The sequence below is a fragment of the Geotrypetes seraphini genome, chromosome 5, assembly GCF_902459505.1.
Source record: "Geotrypetes seraphini chromosome 5, aGeoSer1.1, whole genome shotgun sequence".
NCBI classification, from domain to species: Eukaryota; Metazoa; Chordata; class Amphibia; order Gymnophiona; family Dermophiidae; genus Geotrypetes; species Geotrypetes seraphini.
The window spans coordinates 31,504,144-31,527,335 of NC_047088.1; the positions used below are offsets into that span (position 1 = coordinate 31,504,144).

The 23,192-nt window shown below is 43.2% G+C and overlaps 1 protein-coding gene across 2 annotated transcripts in view; it reads right to left on the bottom strand.

Moving 5' to 3' along the window:
- Positions 1 to 23,192, bottom strand: part of PASD1 (PAS domain containing repressor 1) — a 128,362-nt gene that overhangs the window by 56,105 nt on the left and 49,065 nt on the right. Inside the window, exons 3-9 of one of the 2 annotated variants that reach the window (XM_033944274.1) lie at positions 21,129 to 21,283; positions 20,248 to 20,339; positions 14,913 to 15,002; positions 13,947 to 14,067; positions 10,528 to 10,641; positions 3,489 to 3,607; positions 200 to 282 (exon numbers count right to left, since the gene is read on the bottom strand). In XM_033944274.1, coding sequence (XP_033800165.1) covers positions 200 to 282; positions 3,489 to 3,607; positions 10,528 to 10,641; positions 13,947 to 14,067; positions 14,913 to 15,002; positions 20,248 to 20,339; positions 21,129 to 21,283 — 774 coding nt within the window. Of the gene's footprint in view, positions 1 to 199; positions 283 to 3,488; positions 3,608 to 10,527; positions 10,642 to 13,946; positions 14,068 to 14,912; positions 15,003 to 20,247; positions 20,340 to 21,128; positions 21,284 to 23,192 lie in introns of those variants that run through there. The other variant, XM_033944275.1, reaches the window with a different exon arrangement.

The following is a 23,192-nucleotide window of genomic DNA, read 5'->3' on the forward strand; positions in this document are numbered from 1 at the left end:
TACAAATAACTCTCAAGGGCTTACAAAAAGAGAGCTGTATTGAAAAAACAAACCAGACAAAGAGCTATTGAAACAATTAACAGCACATAAAAAGAATGAAAAGAGAAATAATAGAACGTCAGGAGCAGCGCAGAGCATTCAGCGCACCAGCCAGCGCTAAAAACCGCTTTTATGGGGGTTAATCAAAAAACTTTCTCACCTGTGGTCCAAAAATAAGAATTTCCACTCCAAGCTGTGCCTCGATGTAAATTCTTCACATGGTTCCTCAACATTGCACAGTTCCTGTACGAACAATAGACATAGTGTAATATCACATCCTTTACCTCATTTTACATTGATGGGAACCCCCCCCCCCCCAGCATGTGAACAGGAAAGAATATTCTATGGGGTTGATATTTCGCCGGTGCCGCTCAGCGTTTTGCTGACCGCTGCTGGCATGATACCTGGAAATTGAATGGTAAAAGCCATGTCTGGGCTCAGGCACTGAGGTTCATATTCTGTAACCGGTGCTTTAATTTAGGCCCCAGCAGGCACCCTAAGTTAAAAAAAAATTCAAGGTGCCTACTGGCACCTAAAAAAACCGAGCACCTGCATTGCGCCTATGGAGGCACTTTACAAAGCCTAACGCATTAGGCGTTGTAGAGCACCTCCTTAGGCGCGATTCGTGTGAAAGGCAGGTGCCGTAAATGTAGGCCTTGAAACCCCTGGCCTACTTTTCTGGCGAGAGAACCAGAAACCAAAAAGAAGACTGTGGAAAAACAATATATCCTGAGATGTCGTTTTACCGTCAGTTCAAATTAAAAAGTTCAAGGTGATTGCATGCACTCGAGAGCAAAATGACCCCAGTTGCTTGTGATGGGACCCAACACGGCCCGTGTTTCGGTTCTGCTAAACCTTCCTCAGGGGTCCGAAAATGGCTCACATATTGCATACTGCAGAGTCTTACTGTGGAAACCTTGGGCTTCCGTTGTTTCTCCTGCATTTCTGGCACCTACCTTTCCTGAAGGCGCAATCCTATAAATGGTACCGTTGTGTGATTGACACGTGATCGGCAGCCATTTTTAAGGTAGCCGATGATGATAGTGCCATTTATAGAATCAGGGCCCGAGTTTCCAGGTTTATGGAGCTGGCAAAACCATAGCGCAATATTCAGCACTTAACTGCACTTAATAGCAAACCGCATAAAGATAGGAGTGACTTTTCTGTGGTTACCTTGGCCAGTCAAGTGTTAAATAATTGGCACTTAACCAGCCAAATACTGACTCTGCTCTCGGAACACCCCCAAGCGGTGGCGTAGTGAGGGGTGGTGGTGCCTCCACACCTTCCTCTCTGTCTCCCCGCTCCTTCTGTGCCCCCTGCTCCTTCCCTGCCCCCACCCCACACTTGCACCCTCCTTTCCACCCTGTACCTCTTTAAATCTTCCCCAGCACGAGCAATTTCTCTGGCCTGCTGCTCATGCTGCGTTAGCTTTCCCTCTGATGTCACTTTGTGGCCCCGCGACCCGGAAGTGATTGCAGAGGGGAGCCAGGCTGGCGAAGCAGCAGGCCGGAGAAGTTGCTCGCACTGGCAAAGATATAAAGAGGTACTAGGAAGGAGGGGAAAGAGGGCGCGAGTGTGGTATTGTGGGGGGGGGGGTGGTGGAGAAGTGCTGGCACCCTCACCAATACGGTGCCCGGAGTGGTCCGCCCCCCACTTCCTACGCCACTGCCCCCATGATAGCTAGTCTTGAGTTGGGCACTAACTACGGTTACCAGATATCCAGAAGGATTTTAATTATAATATAGGATGATTAATATTGTGTATGGTACTGTGATTTAATTTATTACATAAGTATATAACAAAATAATAAATGTTTGAAAATTAAATTAATAGAGTTTTAATAATAGCGGGTGTTGAGTGGATATATGTTGTGTATATATATATATAAAACGCTATTTAAATGGTATAATTAGCTCCATACTAGTTGATTGGTGTATCCAGAAAAGTATGATGAGTATTTTTGGAACCGTGAAGTAGAGAAAGATGCTCAGGCTGATAAAATGGAGCATCCGCCATTAATATTTTATAAACAGTTATTCCAATTTCAAATTGTATTTGGGCTTCCATTGGGAGTCAGTATAGCACGGATTAGAAAGCCTTCACAGAATCCTATCTTTACAAGCCCAAAATTAAACAAACAGATGCCTTCTGAAGCAATTACCTTAATGAAGGAGGGATTAGAACACCCGATTAAAACAAGGTTACAGCAATCTAATCTCGGCAATATCAGAGATTGAACAAAAAGCCTAAAGGCAGATGGATTAAAATATTTCCGCACTGCACTAAGCTTCTTATGAGCTGTTAGGCAGGCACAAGCGTAGTGTCGGCTGGTGTATGTCTGTGTATGCTTACAATGCTTTCTCTCAGGTATCACTTACATATTACATAGCCAACATTTTCCCGTCCACCCCCATGAGTTCTTTTCCTACCCCTGCCCCATTCCTGCAAGCTCCGTCCTCATCTGCACAAGCCTCAAACACTTTAAAATCATCCGTGCTCGAGGCTTGTGCGGTTCAGGCTGAGCTTCCAGGAATGGGGCAGGGAGAGCGACAAAACTTGCGGGGACGGGACAGGAAAATTGAGTTGTTGCAGGAACGGGAACAAATTTGTCCCCGTGTAATTGTCTACTGAAAACGCAACCAGAATGCCTATTAATTCTCTATATTTCACTGAGGACCAAGAATGAGTTGAAAAGTACACACTCATAAGGAGATGCTTAGATTTACACAGCAAGTTTGCATGTAAATGCCAGTATTCTAGTTATTTATGCTTTTATGTGAACACATAAGTGAATAAATGGCAATATTCCAGCTATTCTGAAAGTACACATCGGTCTTAAATGATGTTTTCATGGGCGTAGTTTAGGTGAAGTGTGGGCGGGACACACAATTATGTGTGTAAACAATAGAATACTATAATTTATGCACCATCTCTATAGTGGTGCCTAAAATATACAGTACATGTCTTTTTGATCTGCTACGCTTGTCATGTATAAGGGAAAGAGGGCACCTTGCATGCATATTTCCCAGTGGAAAGTTTGCTACCGCAGACTCTGGTTACATATCAGCCTGGACTAGGTGGACTTGGCTACCAGATTTTAAAAGGAAACACTATGATGAATTTCCCCTTTGAAAATCAACCTGCACGCCCAAACCTAAAAGCCTGCAAGCTCCGTGGAGAAGCTTGGAATTGACCCTCTTATTCTTAGAGACTTTTCACTCTAGCCAAAAATATTTGTCCTTAGAATAAGAAATGTCACATAATTTAATCTGAGAATTATAATGTGCAAATTTGTAAGTGTCCCCTTTTACTTCATCTTTCACAACTTGAAATATATTACCATATATTAAGACATAGTACACAATTATAAGCACTCCTATATTTAATTTCTATTGAAAGTTTAGCAGAGGATCTTAAAATGAACCAATGGGAAGTATACTACCACTCACCTTTAAAAACTGTGGTGTAACAAGACGGACAGTGGCTACAAGGCAGATCTGCTCCTCAGTGGCTGACTTGAATGCCCTTGCAATGGCCGACTCAAAACCATTACACGAGGGACTAGGCACTACAGGGTACAAGAAAGATGAAAATAAGCATTTGTGAAAAGATGAGAAAGCCACTGTTGGAAACAGGACACTGGGCTAGATGGACCATTAGTCTGATCCAGTATGTCAATTCTTATAAAGCAGACAGTTCAACTAAAATATAAACAGAGAGTTTTGATTCTGGTCAGTAAATCTTCTCCAAACCGCCTGCTGTTATCTGTTCTATTGCCTGAGCACCTTTTACATAGAAATGCTAAGTTACCCAATTTCAGGCTGGAGGATTTAGGACAGTCCTGGATTTCTGATCATTCCGGTGCATTGTGGGAGCTGCAGCACTGATTTAAATGAACAGGATCAGGTATTATTACTCTTTCCAAAAATACTAAGACTAGGGCACATGCGATGAAGCTAGTAAGTAGTAGATTTAAAACAAACTGGAGAAAATATTTCTTCATACAACGTGTAATTAAACTCTGGAATTTGTTGCCAGAGAATGTGGTAAAATCAGTCAGCTTAGCGGGGTTTAAAAAAAGGTTTCAATATCTTCCTAAAAGAGAAGTCCATAGGGTATTATTGAGATGGCTTGGGGAAATCCGCAGCTTATTCCTAGGATAAGCAACATAGAATCTGTTTTGCTACTTGGGATCTAGCTAGGAACTTGGGACCTGGGTTGGCCACTGTTGGAAACAGGATACTGGTCTTGATGGACCTTCGGTCTGTCCCAGTATGGCAGTTCTTATGTTTGTACCCAATACAACTCCCACACTGCTCACACTGCTTTGAGATGTAAGCCAATACCAGGTCTGTCCCAACATCTCCATCTTGGAAATGGATAATTTGGAATCTCTGTTTACAATAAGCTCTTATACAGGATTCTCTCCAATAAAGCAGCATCATTTGGTCACTTTTCCTACTCAAAGAAGGTGAGGCAAAAAAAAAAGATGCATTTTAGAGAATAAAACTTTAAAATATCAGTTTTCCTGGATTATCTCCCATTATACCTGCACTTGTTCAGCTTCTGAGTAATCTAGGTCATCTTGTGATGTCAGCATCCTGGTACATACAACAGACCTATGAGCTGGTTATAGTTGCTCCCCCTCTATAGAAACTGATAGTTAGTTACCACGTTTTTGACATTATTCTGAAGTTCTTGAATTTCCTATTAATGGTTTATACTTTTAATCAGTGCCGGTGCAGGAAAACTTGGTGCCCTAGGCCAGGGGATAGGCAATTCCGGTCCTCGAGAGCCGGAGCCAGGTCAGGTTTTCAAGATATCCACAATAAATATGCATGAGATAGATTTGCATCTCAAGGAGGCAGTGCATGCAAATCCACCTCATGCATATTCATTGTGGATATCCTGAAAACCTGACCTGGCTCTGGCTCTCGAGGACTGGAATTGCCTACCTCTGCCCTAGGCAAATCTCCAGATTTGTGCCCCCTCCCCCATTAATCTTTAGCCCTCTTGTCCCTCACTTACTCCCAACAATCACGATCAAACCCAATGCTACCCCTCCCAGAATAATTATTTGAAAACTGCCCACCCACTCTATTGTTTTGCTTTGACTGCAGCTGCTCTTTGACGCCTCTTATAAGCTGCTGCCTTAGGCAACTGCCTAGTCTGGTCCACTGTTTCTCAACTCGGTCCTGGAGTGCCCCCTTGCCAGTCAGGTTTTCAGGATATCCCCAATGAAAATGTATAAACTTGATTTGCATGCATTGCCTCCATTATATGCAAATTTCTTTTATGCATATTCATTGGGGATATCCTGAAAACCTGACTGGCAAGGGGTACTCCAGGACCAAGTTGAGAAACACTGGTTCTAGTCTAATGGCTAGGCCAGTCCTGCTTTTAATCAAGATCTTTCTAAACCTGTTCCTAAAGTCTGGCACTAAACTATGATCTCATACAAGGTACTTCTGATTTCCTCAAACAATGATAAAACGCAATCCTAAAGAGATTAAAAGATGACACACCCACCCCTCCCATAAAAAAATCCCCCAATTTAATTAAAAAAAAAATAAGATCAAGTCACCACTATTCTGTAAGTTCATTGCAGCGTGCACATTCTCATATTTATAGTTTGTGCAAAGAAACAAGATAAACCAGCCCATGGTTTTATAATGCTATAGACAAGTTTAATACTTTCATTTCATGGGATTTATTCATGTATTTTATAGAAGCTCTTTTCAAGCTGTCTGTGTTGGGATAAAATCCATGAGTGTTTTATACTTCTGAACTTTGCATCTTTTTGTGCAGGAAGATGTGCAGATTTGAAAATAACATCCAAACATTTCATTCTCCTTCCTTGACTTAAAGCTGGCTCAAAGGAGTGTCTTGTCTTAAAACAACAAATCATGCATTTTGAGAAACAATGAACAGACTTTTTGAGGAGCAGTTGCTAATATGCACTGAGGAAATCAGCACCTTTTTTTGCTATATAACACATATTAAAAGGTGAAATTATGCCTAATTTGACCTTAATATACAATTTCTTTTTTTTTTTTTAAGTAAAGAGCAGATTAAGCACAGGTTGTTAATGCATGGCTACTGCTCCTGAGGAACTTTTAAAGCAGCCATTCTCATTATAGTTTTCAGGGCATACCTACTTCCATCAGATTTTCAGGATATCCACAATGAATATGCATGAGATAGATTTGCATGCACTACCTCAGTTGCAAGTGAATCTAACTCATGAATATTTATTATGGATATCCTGAAAACCCAATGAAACTAGGTGTACTCTGAGGACTAGGGGCCAGAGGCACTAAAGCCTCTGATTATCTAACGATCATCGCTAAACTGGTTTGACTGGCTTAGAGACCGATTGTATTAGCCGAATCGATGTTCTGAACAGGCTCACCGTGTGGTTTTCCGTGCGGTCCTACATTCTCTGATTCTGGCATGTAAATGAAGTCATTAATATTAAAACCAGGCATCTGATCAATGCCATAAACTTGCATGCCAGAATTAGGTTGGTTAAGACTGACCTGAAAAAGCTGACTTTTTTTCCTTATTGGCACAGATGTTGAGTGTGTATAACAGACACACACACAATACCTGGCCCATTAAAAAAAATGCTGTGCTGCCCTCTCCCCCGCCGATGATGCCCTTCCCGATAACACCCCTTCCCTGGAAACCCCCCCCCTCCCGCACCAGCCAAAATGGTCAGGAGGGATGCTCACTCCCTCCTGCCTACAATGAACTCCCCCCCCAGCAATGACTCCCCCACACAATGACCCCCCTGAACCAACACGTCCCTCACTCCCCTTCCTAAAAAAAATTGTCAGGAGGGATGCCCACTCCCTCATGCTACCAACTGCTCCCCAAAACTCCCCCGTACCCCTCCACCACCCTGAACCCTTCCATACCTGTAAATTAGTTGACAGCAAGAGGGATGCCCACTCCTGCTCCTCAGGCCCGCCACTGCAAAATGGCAGGCCTTCCCTTTCCAGGTGCATCCTGGGATGCACAAGGAGGGACCTAAGGCCCTGATTGGCTCAAGCGCCTAAGGTCCCTCCTGGGGGAAGGGCCTTAGGTGTCTGAACCAATCAGGGCCTTAGGCTCCTCCTCGGTTTTTCGCAAAGTCAAGTTTAAGAGAATGAATGCTTGCACTGTATTGCAGCAGATGTGGGAACACGATCTTGGAGAACAATTAGATGATGTTGTATGAAAAACGTTTTGGAGTAAGGTTTGTAGGCCTGTTTTATCAGCTTCTATAACTCAGTCATTATTCTATGTGGAGCACTGAGCGTACTGGACACCTTATAAGGTCTCTAGAATGTCTACGTGTGATCCAGGCTTATGCTGGACCTGTAAATGTACTTATAAATGTTATTTTAATGGAAATCGCTTAGAGTATAGGCGGTATATACATTTTTTAATAAATCCAGTGTAGGTACATTTTATCATATATTATTTAGGTATACTGCCGTTAAGACATTTTGGGATGTTGTATAGCAATGAATTCAAGACATATTTGGATTTCAACTTGAGTTAACATATAAAATTGTTATTTTATGCTCTGCTGCACAACCTCATCTAGTACAGAACAATAAAGCTAAATTGTTCGACGCTCTTATGGGATTAGTTATTCAGCATATTTTATCTGAATGGAAAAATATAGTACTGCACTCTCTATTTCAGCATGGTGGTCTGGAATTTGCTTAATTCGCAAATATGAGGAGACTGCCGCTGTCAAACGGAGTGGGGTTTTATTTTTTCAGAGGGTTTGGGCTCTTTTAGACGCTTATTGCAATTCATATATTGCATAGATTTTATCTCACTCTTTGTACTTCCAATTCACCTTTGTTGTATTTTGCAGTAAGGCGGGGGGAGGTGTTAATGGGTGTTTTTTGTATTGCATAAAATCAATAAAAATAATTTTAAATGAAAGAATATCCCTTCAGGTGCATATCTGACATGGATATGTGTAACCGGTTCTAATTGATTACAGCTACTTTACAGAGAGGGAAGGCAATTTCCAAACTGCTAATTAACGTGAATAAATGTTTCTACCCACATAAATCCTTTTGAAAATTGTCATCTCCATATTTCTCAACTGAAATTAAAAATCTACTTAGAATAATTCTGACTAGATCACAGTGAAATCGCTGCCTGGCGTTGTCAGACCCTACCGAATGCTTCTCTGAGGACAGTGATCCCAAACAGGACTAAACACGAACACTCTGCCAAATATATTTAGAATTGGAAATACACATCCTTACTCAATGGGAACTGCTAGCACAGTAGACCTTGGCTTCCCCCGTCTCCTCAAACTTGTTGAAACTCATCACAATTGTAGGAGCCCTCAAGGTACGGAGGAAAACAAACCAGAACTTGGAAGGAATGCCAGGTCACTGGCACGGACTTGTGCAATTAGAAACTGCCCTGCCAATAGTTTTCTCAGTGGAGAAAATCTGGATCACTGTCACTTTGTTTCACAGTACCAGTGGGAATTTATACACCATTTGTTTCATGATCCAAAGAGACCTAATTCATGGATTTGGGGTTTTCAAATAAGTTGCTATTTGGCTGCAGATCCTAAAAATAAGCTCAGCATCAGATCTGAAAGTGGTAAATCCTTTGAGCCTGGAACATATGTTTTTAGTACTGTCCAAGTTTCCAAGTTTATTTAAAATTTAAAAGGGAGGGGGGTATTTCTTTTGTATGGTTCTAGTCTCTTATGAAAATGGTGGTTGGGTGGGTTTTTTTTAATGTTGTATGGATTCTGATTGATTATAAGTGCATATATGATTACTATTATTTGTATAGATATTGTATTGTATTTTTGTTAGCTTTAGAAACTCAAAGATTTATTTAAAAAAAAAAAATTCTTATAACACTTAATCAAATTTCTAAGCGGGGTTTAATACCGGCAGCAGCGGTAACTGCTCTGACGTTCAGAATTCCTATGAGCGTCAGAGCAGTTACTGCCGCTGCCAGCGCTAAAACCCACACTATGCATTAGTAAAAGAGGGGGATAGACACCCACCAGCGCCTAACTCAATCCACACTTAAACTCTTCCCTTAACTATGCCTACTTTCCATCTAGACATGGGTAAGCGCCTCAGTGTAGATGCCTACTGCAAGGTTTTTAATGTCACTTTCAATTATCAGCACCAATTAACCAATTCTAAAAAAATAAGCACAGGTAGGCACCTTTTATAGAATCAAGACCCTAGTGCTATGCTAAAATCAGCGCCCAACTCAGAGCACTGTTTATAGAATAGCGCTTCAAACAGATTTTATTTGGCCCTGAATTTTGAGTGCTGTTTACTGAATCCAGTCCATTATGTTCTTGTATCCTTTTGTGGAAGTTTCGCCACTTGGAAGTGGGGTAAGCCAGACAGTCAATTTTGGGCGGGCTTGAGCCCAAAATGGACATCTCTCTCTCTTTCCACCTTCCCTCCTCCGCCCCCTCCCTCACTCCCTCGGGGCAGCCCATACAACCTCTCTTTCCCTTCCTTCCCAACCCCCAATCCGTGCAGCCTCTCTCTTTTCCTCCCTCCCTCCCACTCCCCACCAAATGTGACAAACACTGCCTGCCCTACACCTCTGGAGCAGGGACTTCAGCGGATAGGAGTTACCCTTCTCCAGGGATGGAGCGTTGGGCTTCCTGGAGGAGTGGCGCTGCTGCAGCCTGGCCCAGACACAGTGCCTGAGTCGCTGCAGCAAGCTCTTCGCCACCTGCGCTGCATGAGTGAGTGCTGGGCCGTTATCCCTCACATGCTCGTGGGGCTGTTGTGGGAGAGACCAGGTCGGCCTGAGCTGAGATTCCACCCAGGCTCGCCTGTAGCTATGCCCCTGTCTGTAGCACAGCTCTGAAAGCCTATTTCTTTGTGTGGTTGTTGGAGGACTAACCAAGCAGGCTTTGTGGCTTGGTGGGAAGACTTATGCTGCAGTAATCTCCTTCCCTACTTTCCTTTTCTTATACTGCGTTGATAAACTTTTGAATTGTGGTATATCAAAATTGTTAATAAAGAAACAAGAGTATAACCGATATATGTTTAGGGTTGCCAGATTTTACATTTGTAAAATCTGGACCCTTAGACCTGCCCATCCCTGCCCTATTACACCCCAGTCCTGCCCTAGCCCCGCCCCTGCTGCTTGCTCTGTTCGAGCAAGAGAGCATCCGCGCATGCGTGGATACGACGTGTTCACATCGTGCGCACTCGTGCGTGCGTGTGACATCATCGCGTGGCAACCGCGCATGCACGGACGCCCTCTTGCCCGACACAAATTCAGGGGAAGCTTTTCAAAACCAGGTCGAACCCCCAGCCATGTCCTCAAAAGGAGGACATGTCCAGGAAATTCGGACATCTTAACTTTAAAGGCAGATAACATGAAGAGTTTGGATTTCTGTTTTCAGTTATTCACACATGTGCTGATATACATATGGGTAGAAAACCATTTATTATATAACATGTAATAACTTACCGTGAGTAAAAAATTTAAAATCCACTACAAATTTGACATATTCATAAGTCGGGGGCTCATTGGGATCTAAGCTTCCTCTTGCTAAATGACAACAAAACTCTATTTGTTTTTCCGCTGAAAAAGAAAAGGAAGTTATAAATATGTAGAAAACAAAAAATCCTGCATTTGTACTTTACTGTTTTTTTTTCCCTACATTATAAGCCTTATGTAGCACAGAATATTTAGATAGGAATTGGGACGTCCGAGCAAGGGCATTTCCCGTGGTCCGAATATTTTACAAATGGCTTGGCTAAATGCAGAGCTTTTTTGCAAAAGATGTGTAAGGACGCCGGCAAATACATTTGTGTTTGCCAGCACATCAAATGGCAACAGTCATTTTACAAAGAACACGTTAGGAAAAGTGGCATTATGTATAAGTGCCAGTCATGTAACATACATGTATATTTACTGCCACTTATACATATATATATACACATATATGCCAGAATTTTACAAAACTATATACAGTATACTGTTAAGGAAGCAAGTGAAATAACTCTTGTTTTCAGCTTTTTGAAGTTCTTGTAGGTATCACCGAGGTAAGCACAATTGCCCCCTTAATAAATGGTAGAGCCCCAGATCCAAACAAAAAGGTAGCTGGCACTCATGCCTTGGAGCGGGCAGGGGTGTCCCATGAGGATGCGATTGGGGTGCAGGGCCATGTGCACAGACTTACTGTGAGGCCTTCTTTCATAAGTCAGAAGGAGCTGACTAGCAGGGCTATGTCCAAAAAAAGACAATTGCTCAATGGTAGGCCCGGCCCTGGGAGCAGCTGTAAATCCTGACAGGAAAATTACTAACAATATATACATATATATTCCCACCATGAATTGAGAAATACATACATACCCTGAAATTCTATATGTAGCACTAAAAAACACACCAAACCTGGGTGGACACTCAGTTTTCGCATGCAATTTAATTGAATACTGAGCTAATTAGGGGGGACACGATCATGGGAAGGTCACGGGTGGATCAGGCGTTCCTTTAATTTATGCCTGCTGATACAGAATTAGGTGATTTTATTGGTGCAAATGGTTACGCCTAAAGTTAGGCACAGTTCTTGATGCCAAGCGCTATTCTATTAACAGCGCTTAACTTTGAATCCGGTTTATAGAAGAGTGCTTAGCACGTTTTAGTCGGTGTCAAGTGGTTGGTGTCATTTTTAGAATTCAGTCCATAGACATGTCTAGACAACACTACTTTTAAATCTATGCTCGAGGGGTCGCTGAAAAGTTCTCAGCACCACCATGAAAAGAATGATGTGGAGTCATAAAACACAAATTATTCTACATTTTTCATTTCAATGATATGAAATGAAACAAAAAAAGTCAAGAAAAGTGTGGAATAACTTGTGTTTTATGGCTCCACATCATTCTCTTCTTGGTTGGGCTGAGAACTTTTCAGCATATTGTGATGTCATAATGCCTCATTCCACTAATGCCTACAAGCCAGCTTCATTGGTCATCTCACAATGGCTTGGTTTCCCTTTACTTGTGCTCATTTACTAGATGCATTTGCCTCATTGAAAAGTGTCAAGAGAAGTGTGGAATAACTTGTAAGTTTCATGGCTCCACATCATTCTCTTCTTGGTTGGGCTGAGAACTTTTCAGCGGCCCATCATAAACAGTGGCATTGTAAAATTTCATTTACCCATGTACGGTAAATACTGCACATCCTTCTTAAAATAACTTCCTATATATGGAAAGAAGACATCATAGAACAGCCCTAAACTAATCTAAGGCTGGTTTTCATGGCATTGTCCTTTTTGTACCTTAAATTCAAATGGCAAAGGCATTTGACCCCTTTTAATCATGTAAGCTCTCGTAGACTTTGCTACCAGATTGTCGCCGTTATAGAAAACAAGCTGAGATTATTTCAGACAATGTTTTCATAAAGCACATGGTAGACACAGTTAGGCGACAGCATGATGCACTACGCACAAAGGGGGAATTTCTAAAAAAGGTGCCTAGCGATGCCGAACTTAAACCCGCACCTAAGTTAATTTTTGTTAATGGGTTAAATGGCGTGGTAATTGACCATGCCATTAAAAAACAATTCTAATCGTTAATTTGGGTTGCATGCGGAATTCCACATGGCATCTAGCAATGCTTAAGTCAATGCACCCTGAGACACCTAACGAGGCCTACCTGAAAAGTAGGTGTAGTTAGGGGTGGAGAATAGATGTGGTTGACTTAGGTGTCACTTGGCATCTGAGGCAGGTGCCGTGAAATATACTGGCATTTACTTCTAGGATGCCTAGTGACGCAGACGTCTGCATGGGTAGACGCCTACCATGAAGTGGTAAATGCCTATTGAGTTAGGCGCCTAGCTGCTAATTACTTTTTTTAATTGGGGTTTTTTAATGGCACTTTCAACTAACGGCGCCAATTAAGAAAATTAAGTTAGGCACCTAGATCGGCTAAGCGCGGCGATCTAGGCACGTAACTTCAGGTGTCTTTTATAGAACCAGGGCCAAATTCTATAAAGGCAATTTTGCACAGAACCGTCTTCATAGCAAACCAACTTATGCCGTTTTTGCTCTTAACTTCAGGTGCGAGCATTTTTACCTGCCAAAAGCTGATGTAAAGACTCGCACCTAACTGCTATGAACTATTGCGGTATATAAAAATAAAGTCATTATTATTATTGCCAGTTAGGTCCGGAAATAGAAATATTTTATAACTGTGCCTAAATCCTAGGAATGCTCATAATCCGTCCATGACCCTCCCTTGGCCACACCTCCTTCGGAGTTGCATGCGCGATGAATTAGGCACGCAGGTTACAGAATAAGAGCACCGAGCAGATATGCGCGGAACCAGTATTAAGTCCCAATTAACATTTGTTAAGGCCAATTTATCCAATTACTTTATGATTATACGTGTATCTGTGATCCAAACCCATCACCGCATGCCTAACTTTGGATGACCTATGCAGAATTTGGGGGTATATGTTCAATTCAAACAAGTTACTATGTATTATATCTCTCTTATTTGAATTTCAATGCTGTTAGTAAGTAAGAGTTTTGAAACTGTTCCATGGTAAGAAATTAAACAATAACTCTACCTCATTCATTGTATTTATGTTTATATTTGGTCCTTTTACTACAGTTATAATGTTAACAAAATTGTAAGTTTTATGTTGATACACCGCCTTGGGTGAGTCTCTTCAGAAGAGCGGTTGATAAATCGCAATAAATAAATAACCCCCCTTTTTACAAAACCGTAGCAGAGTTTTTAGCGCCGGCCATGGCAGTAACAGCTCTGACGCTCATAGGCACTAAAAACCATTCTATGGTTTTGTAATACTTTTCAAATGAAATACCTGCTGTTTAAAATCCAGACAAACCAAGCCAACAAAATAATGAACAAGGAACTTACTGTTGAGAAAGTCTGCTGTAACAGGCTCTGTCATGAGCATATGTGGTGCAAGCAGCTTGTAAACTTCACCTTGCTCCCTCTGAGGCAAAAAGTTTAATATATTTTGGTCCACCAAATCTGACTGGTACAAAAGAATGCTTTGTCATGTTCAACAGTTTGCAAAGAGACAGTTATAGAGTACTTAACAATGAGGTTGATGACTTATTTAAACAGGGCCTAGCTCCTAGGCACCGTTGAGCGTGATTGTCAATCATAGGCTAGGTGCAGTTTATAGAATCGCACCTAGCGGTCCCTAGGCAGTCTTAGGTGTTGAATCCTTAGATGCACTGCCCTTTAGGCCAGGGTTTTCTTGGCCAAAATGAGTGCTCCTAAGTTAGGTGACTACTGGCGCCTAAGACAAACCACGCCTAGAATCCACCCAGAATTTGCCCCTTACCGTGTCTACTTGTTGGTAGGTTCCTTGGCAGTGGCGTAGTAAGGGGAGGGGCTGCGGATTGCCCTGGATGCCATCTCCACCTTCCACACCATGCCATGCTCACGCACTCCCTCGCTCCCTTCCCCTGGTACCTCTTTAAATCTTCGCCAGTGCAAGCAGCTTTTCCGGACAGCTGTTCACACTGGCCTGGCTCCCCTCAGAAAACACTTCCTAGTCGCCTGGCCAGGAAGTGATGTCAAAGGGAAAGCCATTGCCGGAGAAGCTGCTCATACTGGCAAAGATTTAAAGAGGTTTGGGGGGAAGGGAGGGTGCAAGTGTGGCATGGGGGGGTCAGAGAGCAGGGCATGGGGGGTGCCACCACCCCTGATGCCTTGTACCCTCGCTATGCCACTAATGACACACTTATAGAATTACCTGAAGTAACAGATATTCCAATATACTAAAACTAAGCAGGAAGGAATGCTACTAAAATACTAATGGATTGGATGAAAACAGTTGAGTTGTGGGGTGATGACTAAATGATAGCTTACCGGTAAATGCCCAAGAAGAGATGAGACACTATCAGAAACATAAATTATAATTCCATCAGTGGTAAGGGCAATCAGAAAACCATCTAGTGCCTGAGGAAATGCAAAGAGAAAAAAAAGAAAAAAGATAGTGTTATGATCGTCAATAGTTGCAACCGAGAGAACATAACTCAAGGCTTTCCTCTTCCTGAAACGGTGTCTTTCACTGCATCGGCCCCCCCCTGGGAGGGGAACAACCTTCCAGGATGCATTCGCCAGCAGCAAAATGTGCAGAACTTTAGGAAACTGCTGAAAAGACACCCGTTCTGTAAAGTGAAATATAGGGTCTGAGGGGGAGAAGGAGTGGTGACTCTTGAGTGCCGGTCACGGAGATGTTCAATGGTCTGGCTGGTTTTATCTGGTTTAATGATGTCTGTCATTGAGGCATCTTACAGGACTTACAGAATTTTATATTTTGATGTATGTTTGGGTTTGGCCAGTTTTGGCCTTAGATGATATTCGGCGTTGATGCGACGTGTAGATTATATGTAATTTGATTTGATATGTAAGTATGTAATTTGTTATAGTGTGTCCTTGAATTGATTTAAACGGCAAATGTAAATGTTCGATTTTGTATGTGAATACGTAACTCGCCCTGGATAAGGGCGGGTGAGAAATAAACAAACTGATGTATATTCCCTGTGGGTATCCTGAAAACCTGACTGGTTGGGTATGTCTTGAGAACCTCTGCTATATACGAGCGTAGGTGCCTTGTTCCCTTATGGAATACTAGCCTAGTCAGACATTACATCTAAATGGTATTCAGTGGTATAGTAAGTGTGTGTGGGGGGGTGCTTGCTAGGGGCACCAGCACCCATCTTCCTCTCTGCCCCCCCCAGCTCCTTCTCAGCCTCCCCACCACCGTGAGCGTGTGTCCCTTCCCTTCCCCTGTACCTCTTTAATGTTCCGGGCTGCTCGCGACAGCATCTGCTCTTTCTCTGATGTCACTTCCTGGACCCACGCCTTGGAAGTGACTTCAGAGGAAGAGCCAACGCTGATGCGAGCAATAGGATGGGGGTTGCTGCTCGCGCCGGGAACATTACATTACATTACATTACATTAGGGATTTCTATTCCGCCATTACCTTGCGGTTCAAGGCGGATTACAAAAGGTTAATTTAAAAAGACAGAATTACAATGATTAGCTAGAGAGGTAAGTTGGGGGAACGGACCTTCCCGGGTGCCGCTTTGTTGGGGGTGCTGCCATCTCTCTGTCCCCCCATGCCACACTCGCGCCCTCCCTTCCCTGCTCCTTTAAAATCTTCACCTGCCCGAGCAACTACTCTGGCTTTCTGCTCGCACTGGCCTGGCTCCGTCTGAAATCACGTCCAGGTTGTGGGGCCAGGAAGTGACATCAGAGGGAAAGCCAAAGCTGGTGCAAGCAGCAGGCCAGAAATCTGCTCGCGCTGGAGAAGATTTAAAGGGGTACGGGGGTGGGAAGGGAGAGTGTGAGTGTGGTGTGGGTGGGGGTAGAGTGCAGAAGGAGTGGGGAGGGGGTGGAGAGGAGGGTGCGGGTACTGCCCCAGGTGCCTCCTACCTTCGCGATGCCACTGAGTGTGTAAATGCAAACAAATCTGCCTAAGTGCTATTCTGCAAATACATGCTTATCCTTCGTAGCTTATATTTTGCAAGGGGAGGGAGAATACACAGAGGCGGAGCATGAGCAAGACATAGGATGGACTCCCACATATGTAGGGTTGCCAGATTTTACAACTGTAAAATCCAGACACCCTAGACCCGCCCATCTCTGCCCCAGTCCTGCCCTAACTCTGCCCCCCTCCCGATGACTGCTTTGGTCGGGCAGGAGGCAATCCGCCTATGCGCGGATTACCTCCTGCCCAACGTGAAATGAGCCTTTTCAAAACCCGGACAAAATGCCAGGTTTTGAAAAGCCGCCCAAACCCCTGGACATGTCCTCTAAAGGAGTACATGTCCGGGGAAATCTGGACTTCTGGTAACCCTACACATATGCTTACTCATATACTGGCAATCTTATAAACCTATTCCACATGTAGAACTGACTTAAACTTATTGCTGGCTTTGTTATAGATTCAATGCCCAAGAGTGAATATGCATTACAGTAAGACTAAAACCTGGGGATTTTAGGCTTAGACAAATAGAGGAAGCATAGCCCTTAAAAGGGCAACTCCATAGTCTAAGGGCCCACATTTATGTGCCCCTTGCAAGCATAAATGTATAAAATACTACCACTTACACACATAAACTTAACCATGAGAGTAGGAGCAAGGCACCTAACTGCTATTCTGCAACAGGGATGGAGCCTGGATGGGCATTTGTCCTGGTTTTGGAAGACCCCGACGAGCTCTGTCCATGTTTGGAGCACCTCTGAGCATGCGTAGATGACATCACACACATCTGAACATGCTCCAGGTCCTCCAGATGCGGCTGGAGCTTGTCCGGAAGAAGAGAGGAGGCTTTGTGGGGTGGGGCTGGAGGCAGGGCAGGGGTGGGGCAGGAAAATTATGGATGCGCCCTGTTATTGAATTCTCCCTAAGCCTTTAGAACATTGGTCTTTCTTGGTAGCTTCTATTGCCCTAAGTGTAGCCTCTGACTCTCCCTCCCCCCTTGGAAACTTACTACTAACACTACATTCATATCAGTAGTTTTCTACCGGAATCATTCATCTCTCTCTATGCTTGAGCCACGTGTTGCTCAAAAATCCTCCATTATGTTCATGACTGAAAAAGCAGAGTGGGAAATTGGACATATTGCAACTCAAGCTTGCCGAGAGCCATGTGATGCTAAAAGAAAACAGAACAGGTGCTCCAGAAATGGTACTGCCAACAAATCTATAGTGCAAATATGGGAGAAGTAGCCTGTTTGAAGGGATTGGACTTGGAGACCAGATGGTGGACCGACTAGTGGAGAAGGATGGAGACTGGTTCTAGCTAGAATAGGAGATGTGCTGGAAAAGAAGGATGGAGAAAGTGTGAGGTAGAAAGGCCTGTCTCACCCCCCCCCCCCAACTGATGTGGTGCGCTTCTGCCCCACCCACTTCAGTGATGGCTTCCCTTGCACCCTGTGAGGTTGCATCGACCACACAGTTTGCTACAGCCCTGGAGAGGGAGGTAGTGTTAAGAGCTCTTTTGTAACCAGACCAATCATATCAGAGTAGGAACCCCCTCAGAACAGCTGTGTCATTGGAGGAGGACTCCCCCCATCCCCCACTCATTGCTTTGCCCAGCAATGTTCTTAGCTCTCACACTATTTTTTTTAATAATATGGCTCCCCCGCTAGAAAAAAAATAGTGAAGACAATTGTTTTAGAAGAAGAATGTTTGAACGGAAGCAGCAAAACAGCAAAGGGATAAAGCAATTGGATCAGACACAATAAGGGATCTTACAGAGATGTCGCTAACACCCCTGACAGTCTTGCTCAGTCACTGGAATTAACACTCTTCATTTATTTATGTCCCTAGTTTTAATACTTTAAAAATTATGTTGTCCTCCTACTGCATCTGATCTGTTCCTCCATCACCGGTGCTAGGAGTTTATGTACGGTATAGTTTCTTTTGGGCATCTATGTTGGCCTTTTGACAGACATCTTGAATAAAAGCATCTTAAGAAATCTGCTAAATAAATAAAGCCCATTTTATTTCAATTATCTCATTAGTTCCGGACTAGAATAAAAACCTCAAGTAGTTCATGTGTCATAGCCAGAGAATGACTCAAACTTCCTTCTTGCAAGTGCCACTCTGATTAGGTCATACATCACAACACATGCTCTAAACAGTTTTCTTAATGAACTCACATTGTGATGCAATACAGCTGATTTAAAATAGATTGCTTCAAGAATGGAGACTGAGCAGCATTTACAGTAGATCAGCAATTCTAGTTCTCTACTGTGATCCCTGAGAAATATTCAACAGTTTCTTGTGCTTCAGGAAGCAGGTGAAAGCTTGGATCTTCACCCGGGCCTTTAAAGGAACATGTAACTAACATGCTAGTCACACACACAAGGAGTGACACTAGGCTGCATATAGCAGGACATGTTTATCCACTCCTACCCTAGATGAGATCATTTTCAAGTACCAGTCGAGTCTAGGACAATTCATCGTAGCCCTTTAAAAGCCACCAGTTCGGCGCAGCCCTTCCATCGCCACCGATTAAGAGCCACCAGTTCAACGCGGCTCTTTCATCGCAGGACTATTCAGTGCGGCCCTTTCATCGTGGGACAAGTTCAGCACGGCCCTCCCCCACACATGCGCCCTTTTGCAACTTAAAACAGTTAAACTTTCATTTTTACCCCCCGAATGGCAATCCACCTCAATCCACCCACCCCCTAGATCAGCACTCCAACTTGATCCACACCTCTATCTCGCTTGTCATGTGGCGCAAGTGGTGGTGGGGGGGGGACAATGCCCCCCATGCCCCCTAATCAGCACTCCAACTCAATCCACACACCCCTGGGATAATTGTTGTGTTAATCATAAAAATATAAGGATTGCCATACTGGCCAACCCAGGTCCCAAGTACCTAGCAGAAACCCATTCAAGAGCTGAGATTGTGATGTCATAATGCCTCATTCCACCAATGCCTAAGAGCCAAATTCATCAGTGATGTCACAATGGCTTGATTATCCTATACTTGGCTCACATAAGGACATAAGACCATAAGTGTTGCCATACTGGGACATAAGAACTGCCGCTGCTGGGTCAGAACAGTGGTCCATCGTGCCCAGCAGTCCGCTCATGCGGCGGCCCTTAGGTCAAAGACCAGTGCTCTAACTGAGACTAGCCTTACCTGCGTACGGTCTGGTTCAGCAGGAACTTAACTTTGTCTTGACTCCCTGGAGAGTGTTTTCCCCAATAACAGCCTCCGGAAGAGTGTTCCAGTTTTCTACCACTCTCTGGGTGAAGAAGAACTTCCTTACGTTTGTACGGAATCTATCCCCATTCAACTTTAGAGTGCCCTCTCGTTCTCTCTACCTTGGAGAGGGTGAACAACCTGTCTTTATCTACAGACCAAACACAGTGGCCAACCCAAGTCCCTAGCTAGATCCCAAGTAGTAAAACAGATTTTATGTTGCTTATCCTAGGAATATGCAGATTTCCCTAAGTCATCTCAATAATGGCCAATGGACTTCTCTTTTAAATCTCGCAAAGTCAACTGATTTCACCACATTCTCCAGCAACAAATTCCAAAGTTTAATTACATGTGTTGCACTAAAGAGTTATAGCATTTTGTGGAACCCTGAGCGAGTTTCTCTTGCAATTTCCTGTGGGCTCCTGGGGATCACCTGAAAACTATTTGGACTGTTTAGTATGAAGCATCTCTTACCTCTAACATCAACTGCGTGAACTCCTCATTGCTAAGGAATGAAGGCTTCCAGTCTTGTCTAATTTCACAGGCTTCAGACTGTGCACTGATTTCTAAAGAAAAGCAATAAAAGGGGCAGTAATGCAGCTGAGGTTAGTGGAGGATTTCTTGGTTTCATTTACTTTAAATCACAGAAACAAAAGGTATTTGTAACGACTTTTATGACAAGCTTTCTAGAGTTGTGCTTTCTTTATTAAGCAAACCAGCGACAGTAGAATAGCTGAAAAAACCAAACCAACCAACCTCTTACCCCTCCCCTAAATCCTTTAGGGGCTGAAGCTGTATATTGTTGGGGCTATGGCTTCTGTGGCCCACCCCATTCCATTGCCTATGGAGAAAAATGTAAGTCGAGGCGTTCAGTGGCGTAGCGAGGGTGAGAGGCGCTTGGGGCGGCGGCGGCACTCCTACCCATCCTCATCTCCATCCCTGTTCCTTCCCCGACCCCCCACCACCATCATGCACCCGCCCCTTTCCCTTCCCCCATACCTCTAGCTGTTCACTGCACGAGAAACAACTTCAACGTGCTCCTTGCGACTGCGCCGGCTCTCCCTACGACATCTCTTCCTATGCGCAGCACCCGGAAGTGACATCGGCGGAAGCCGACGCGGTTGCGAGGAACACGTTGAAGTTGTTGCTCGTGGTGGTATGGGGAAAGGGAAGGGGGCGCACGGCGGGGGGAGAAGTGGGAAGAGGCGAGGGGGCGGAGAGGTGCCGGTGCCCCCACCAACAAGATGCCCTGGGCGGACCGCCCCCTCTCTACGCCACTGGAGCCATGGCTCCTTTGGTCTACCCCACTCCATTGCCTATGGAGAAAAATATAAGTTGATGTGTTACTAGAATACCTTTCTGCTTCTGCAAAAAGTCAATTGTCCTCTGCAGTATTGTTGACTTATCCATCTTAAGAGGGTGTCCATGTCCCTGCAGCATTGTGCAAAGCTCTTTAATGAGAACATTGAACTGGTCTCGCCTTTTCTTTTCAGATTTGTTGCGTGATGCCCTGTTAAAAAATACATATAATATGAGGTCATTGCATCCACACAGAGCAAATTAATATGTCGAAAGACATTATCCAAATTCTGCGGATCGAGAGGTAACAGGGCTTCCCCATGGTTTCATCAAGGGTATGAGAAACGGATGTAGTTTGCCATGAGATCTGTTGGGATTTTGGGGGTCCCATAAGGTGAGACCCCTTTTCCTCTGCCATCGTCACCAATCACTATTCTTTATTGTCCACATGGCAGTTTGGAAGCCCAACAAGCGCAATAGAGCTGAATTTCTTTTTCAAACCTATGGTATATGAGGGGCCACTGAAACGTTCTCAGCCCAATCAGCAAAGTTGGGGCAGTCTCCATCGAGGGTTAGACAGTGATTTTCCACTTTTTTTCATTCCGTTGGAAAAATACAGAATGAAAAAAGTGGAAAATTGCTGGACTAAGTGTATAGCCCTTGATGTACACTGCCCCAACTTTGTTGGTTGGGCTGAGAGCCTTTCAGCGGTCCCTTTTAGATCAATAAGAATGTTAATTCATACGTTATACAACTGTTATTGTCTTTATCCATTTCTGGAGGCTATTTGGGAAGAGGTAACAAAAATATTACAGCTAAAATTTACGTTGACATCCAAATTGATCTTCTACAGAACTTTTCTCAAGGATTTATACATCTCCCTACATAATTGCCAGACATTTCAATTGTAAGTGCCATTCAAGAAATATGAATAGGGTGTCAGAATTGGTTATGTTCATTCTAACACCCTATTTTCGATTAGGAGATAGAATCACTGGGTCTCCTTCTCTATGGAGTCTTCTCTTCTTTTGGTGGGTCTTTGTTTATTGGCAGTAGCATATTGTAATAATATATTGTAAATTTTTGGGTTATTTAGTCTCTCTATATTTATTCTTTTTTTTAATTTATTAATTTGTTACAAATTATATAACAAACATAAAAGAATATCAATTACCACCATTAGCATAAAAATGCTCAATAATACAGTCTAAAGAAACTAAGACTATATTTATTCTTAGTCAAATGTTACAATTAACTATGCAGATTACATCATACTTGATTTTATGTATGGATCTTTTATATTTGCATTTTATATTGTATTGTAATATTTTGATCTTATGTTTTTATTATTTGATTATAAACCGATTGAACCAATTAAAACAATTAAGTTAGGCAGCAGAAGGGCACCAACTAATTTACAGCACCATGATCAGAACCAGGGCCATATTGTTTATGCTTTTGTTTATGGTGAGGGGAGGAAGTTTAATCCTTCTGCTTTGACGATGTAGCCAGTTTTTGATTTCAGGGGGAACAGAACTTTTCTAAAATAGGCAACAGTATGAAGCTGACGGGCTGAATTATATAAGCAGGGAAAGGGAAGAAAGTGGCAAGCCTCGAAGCAAAGCCAAATTAACAAAAAAAACCCAACCTGTAGTGACAAATGCTTTATTGGCAGTTTCTACCAAGGTTAGTCCATTTAAATGATAAAACATACAAAGTCCCAACTAGGATCCAAGTTTCGGCAACTCCATCGCCTTCCTCAGGGGACAATCGTGTATTTGTAATATGCTACGAATAGACACGCTTTTATGGACTATTCATATATGGACAAATATATGATTGTCATCTGAGGAAGGCGACGGAGTCGCCGAAACTGGGATCCTAGTCGAAACTTTGTATATTTTATCATTTAAATGGACTAACCTTGGTAGAAATTGCCAATAAAGCTTTTGTCACAACAGGCCGGATTTGACATTTCCAGTGCCTCTTTTTTTGTTAATTTGAACTATATAAGCACCATTTTATTCAAAATCCATTTGAAGGAGCAGCCACACCACTCACCCCCTCCCCCCTTCCCCACCTAGTTAAGCCTTAGTCCATTACATCATTAAGGTCCTAAT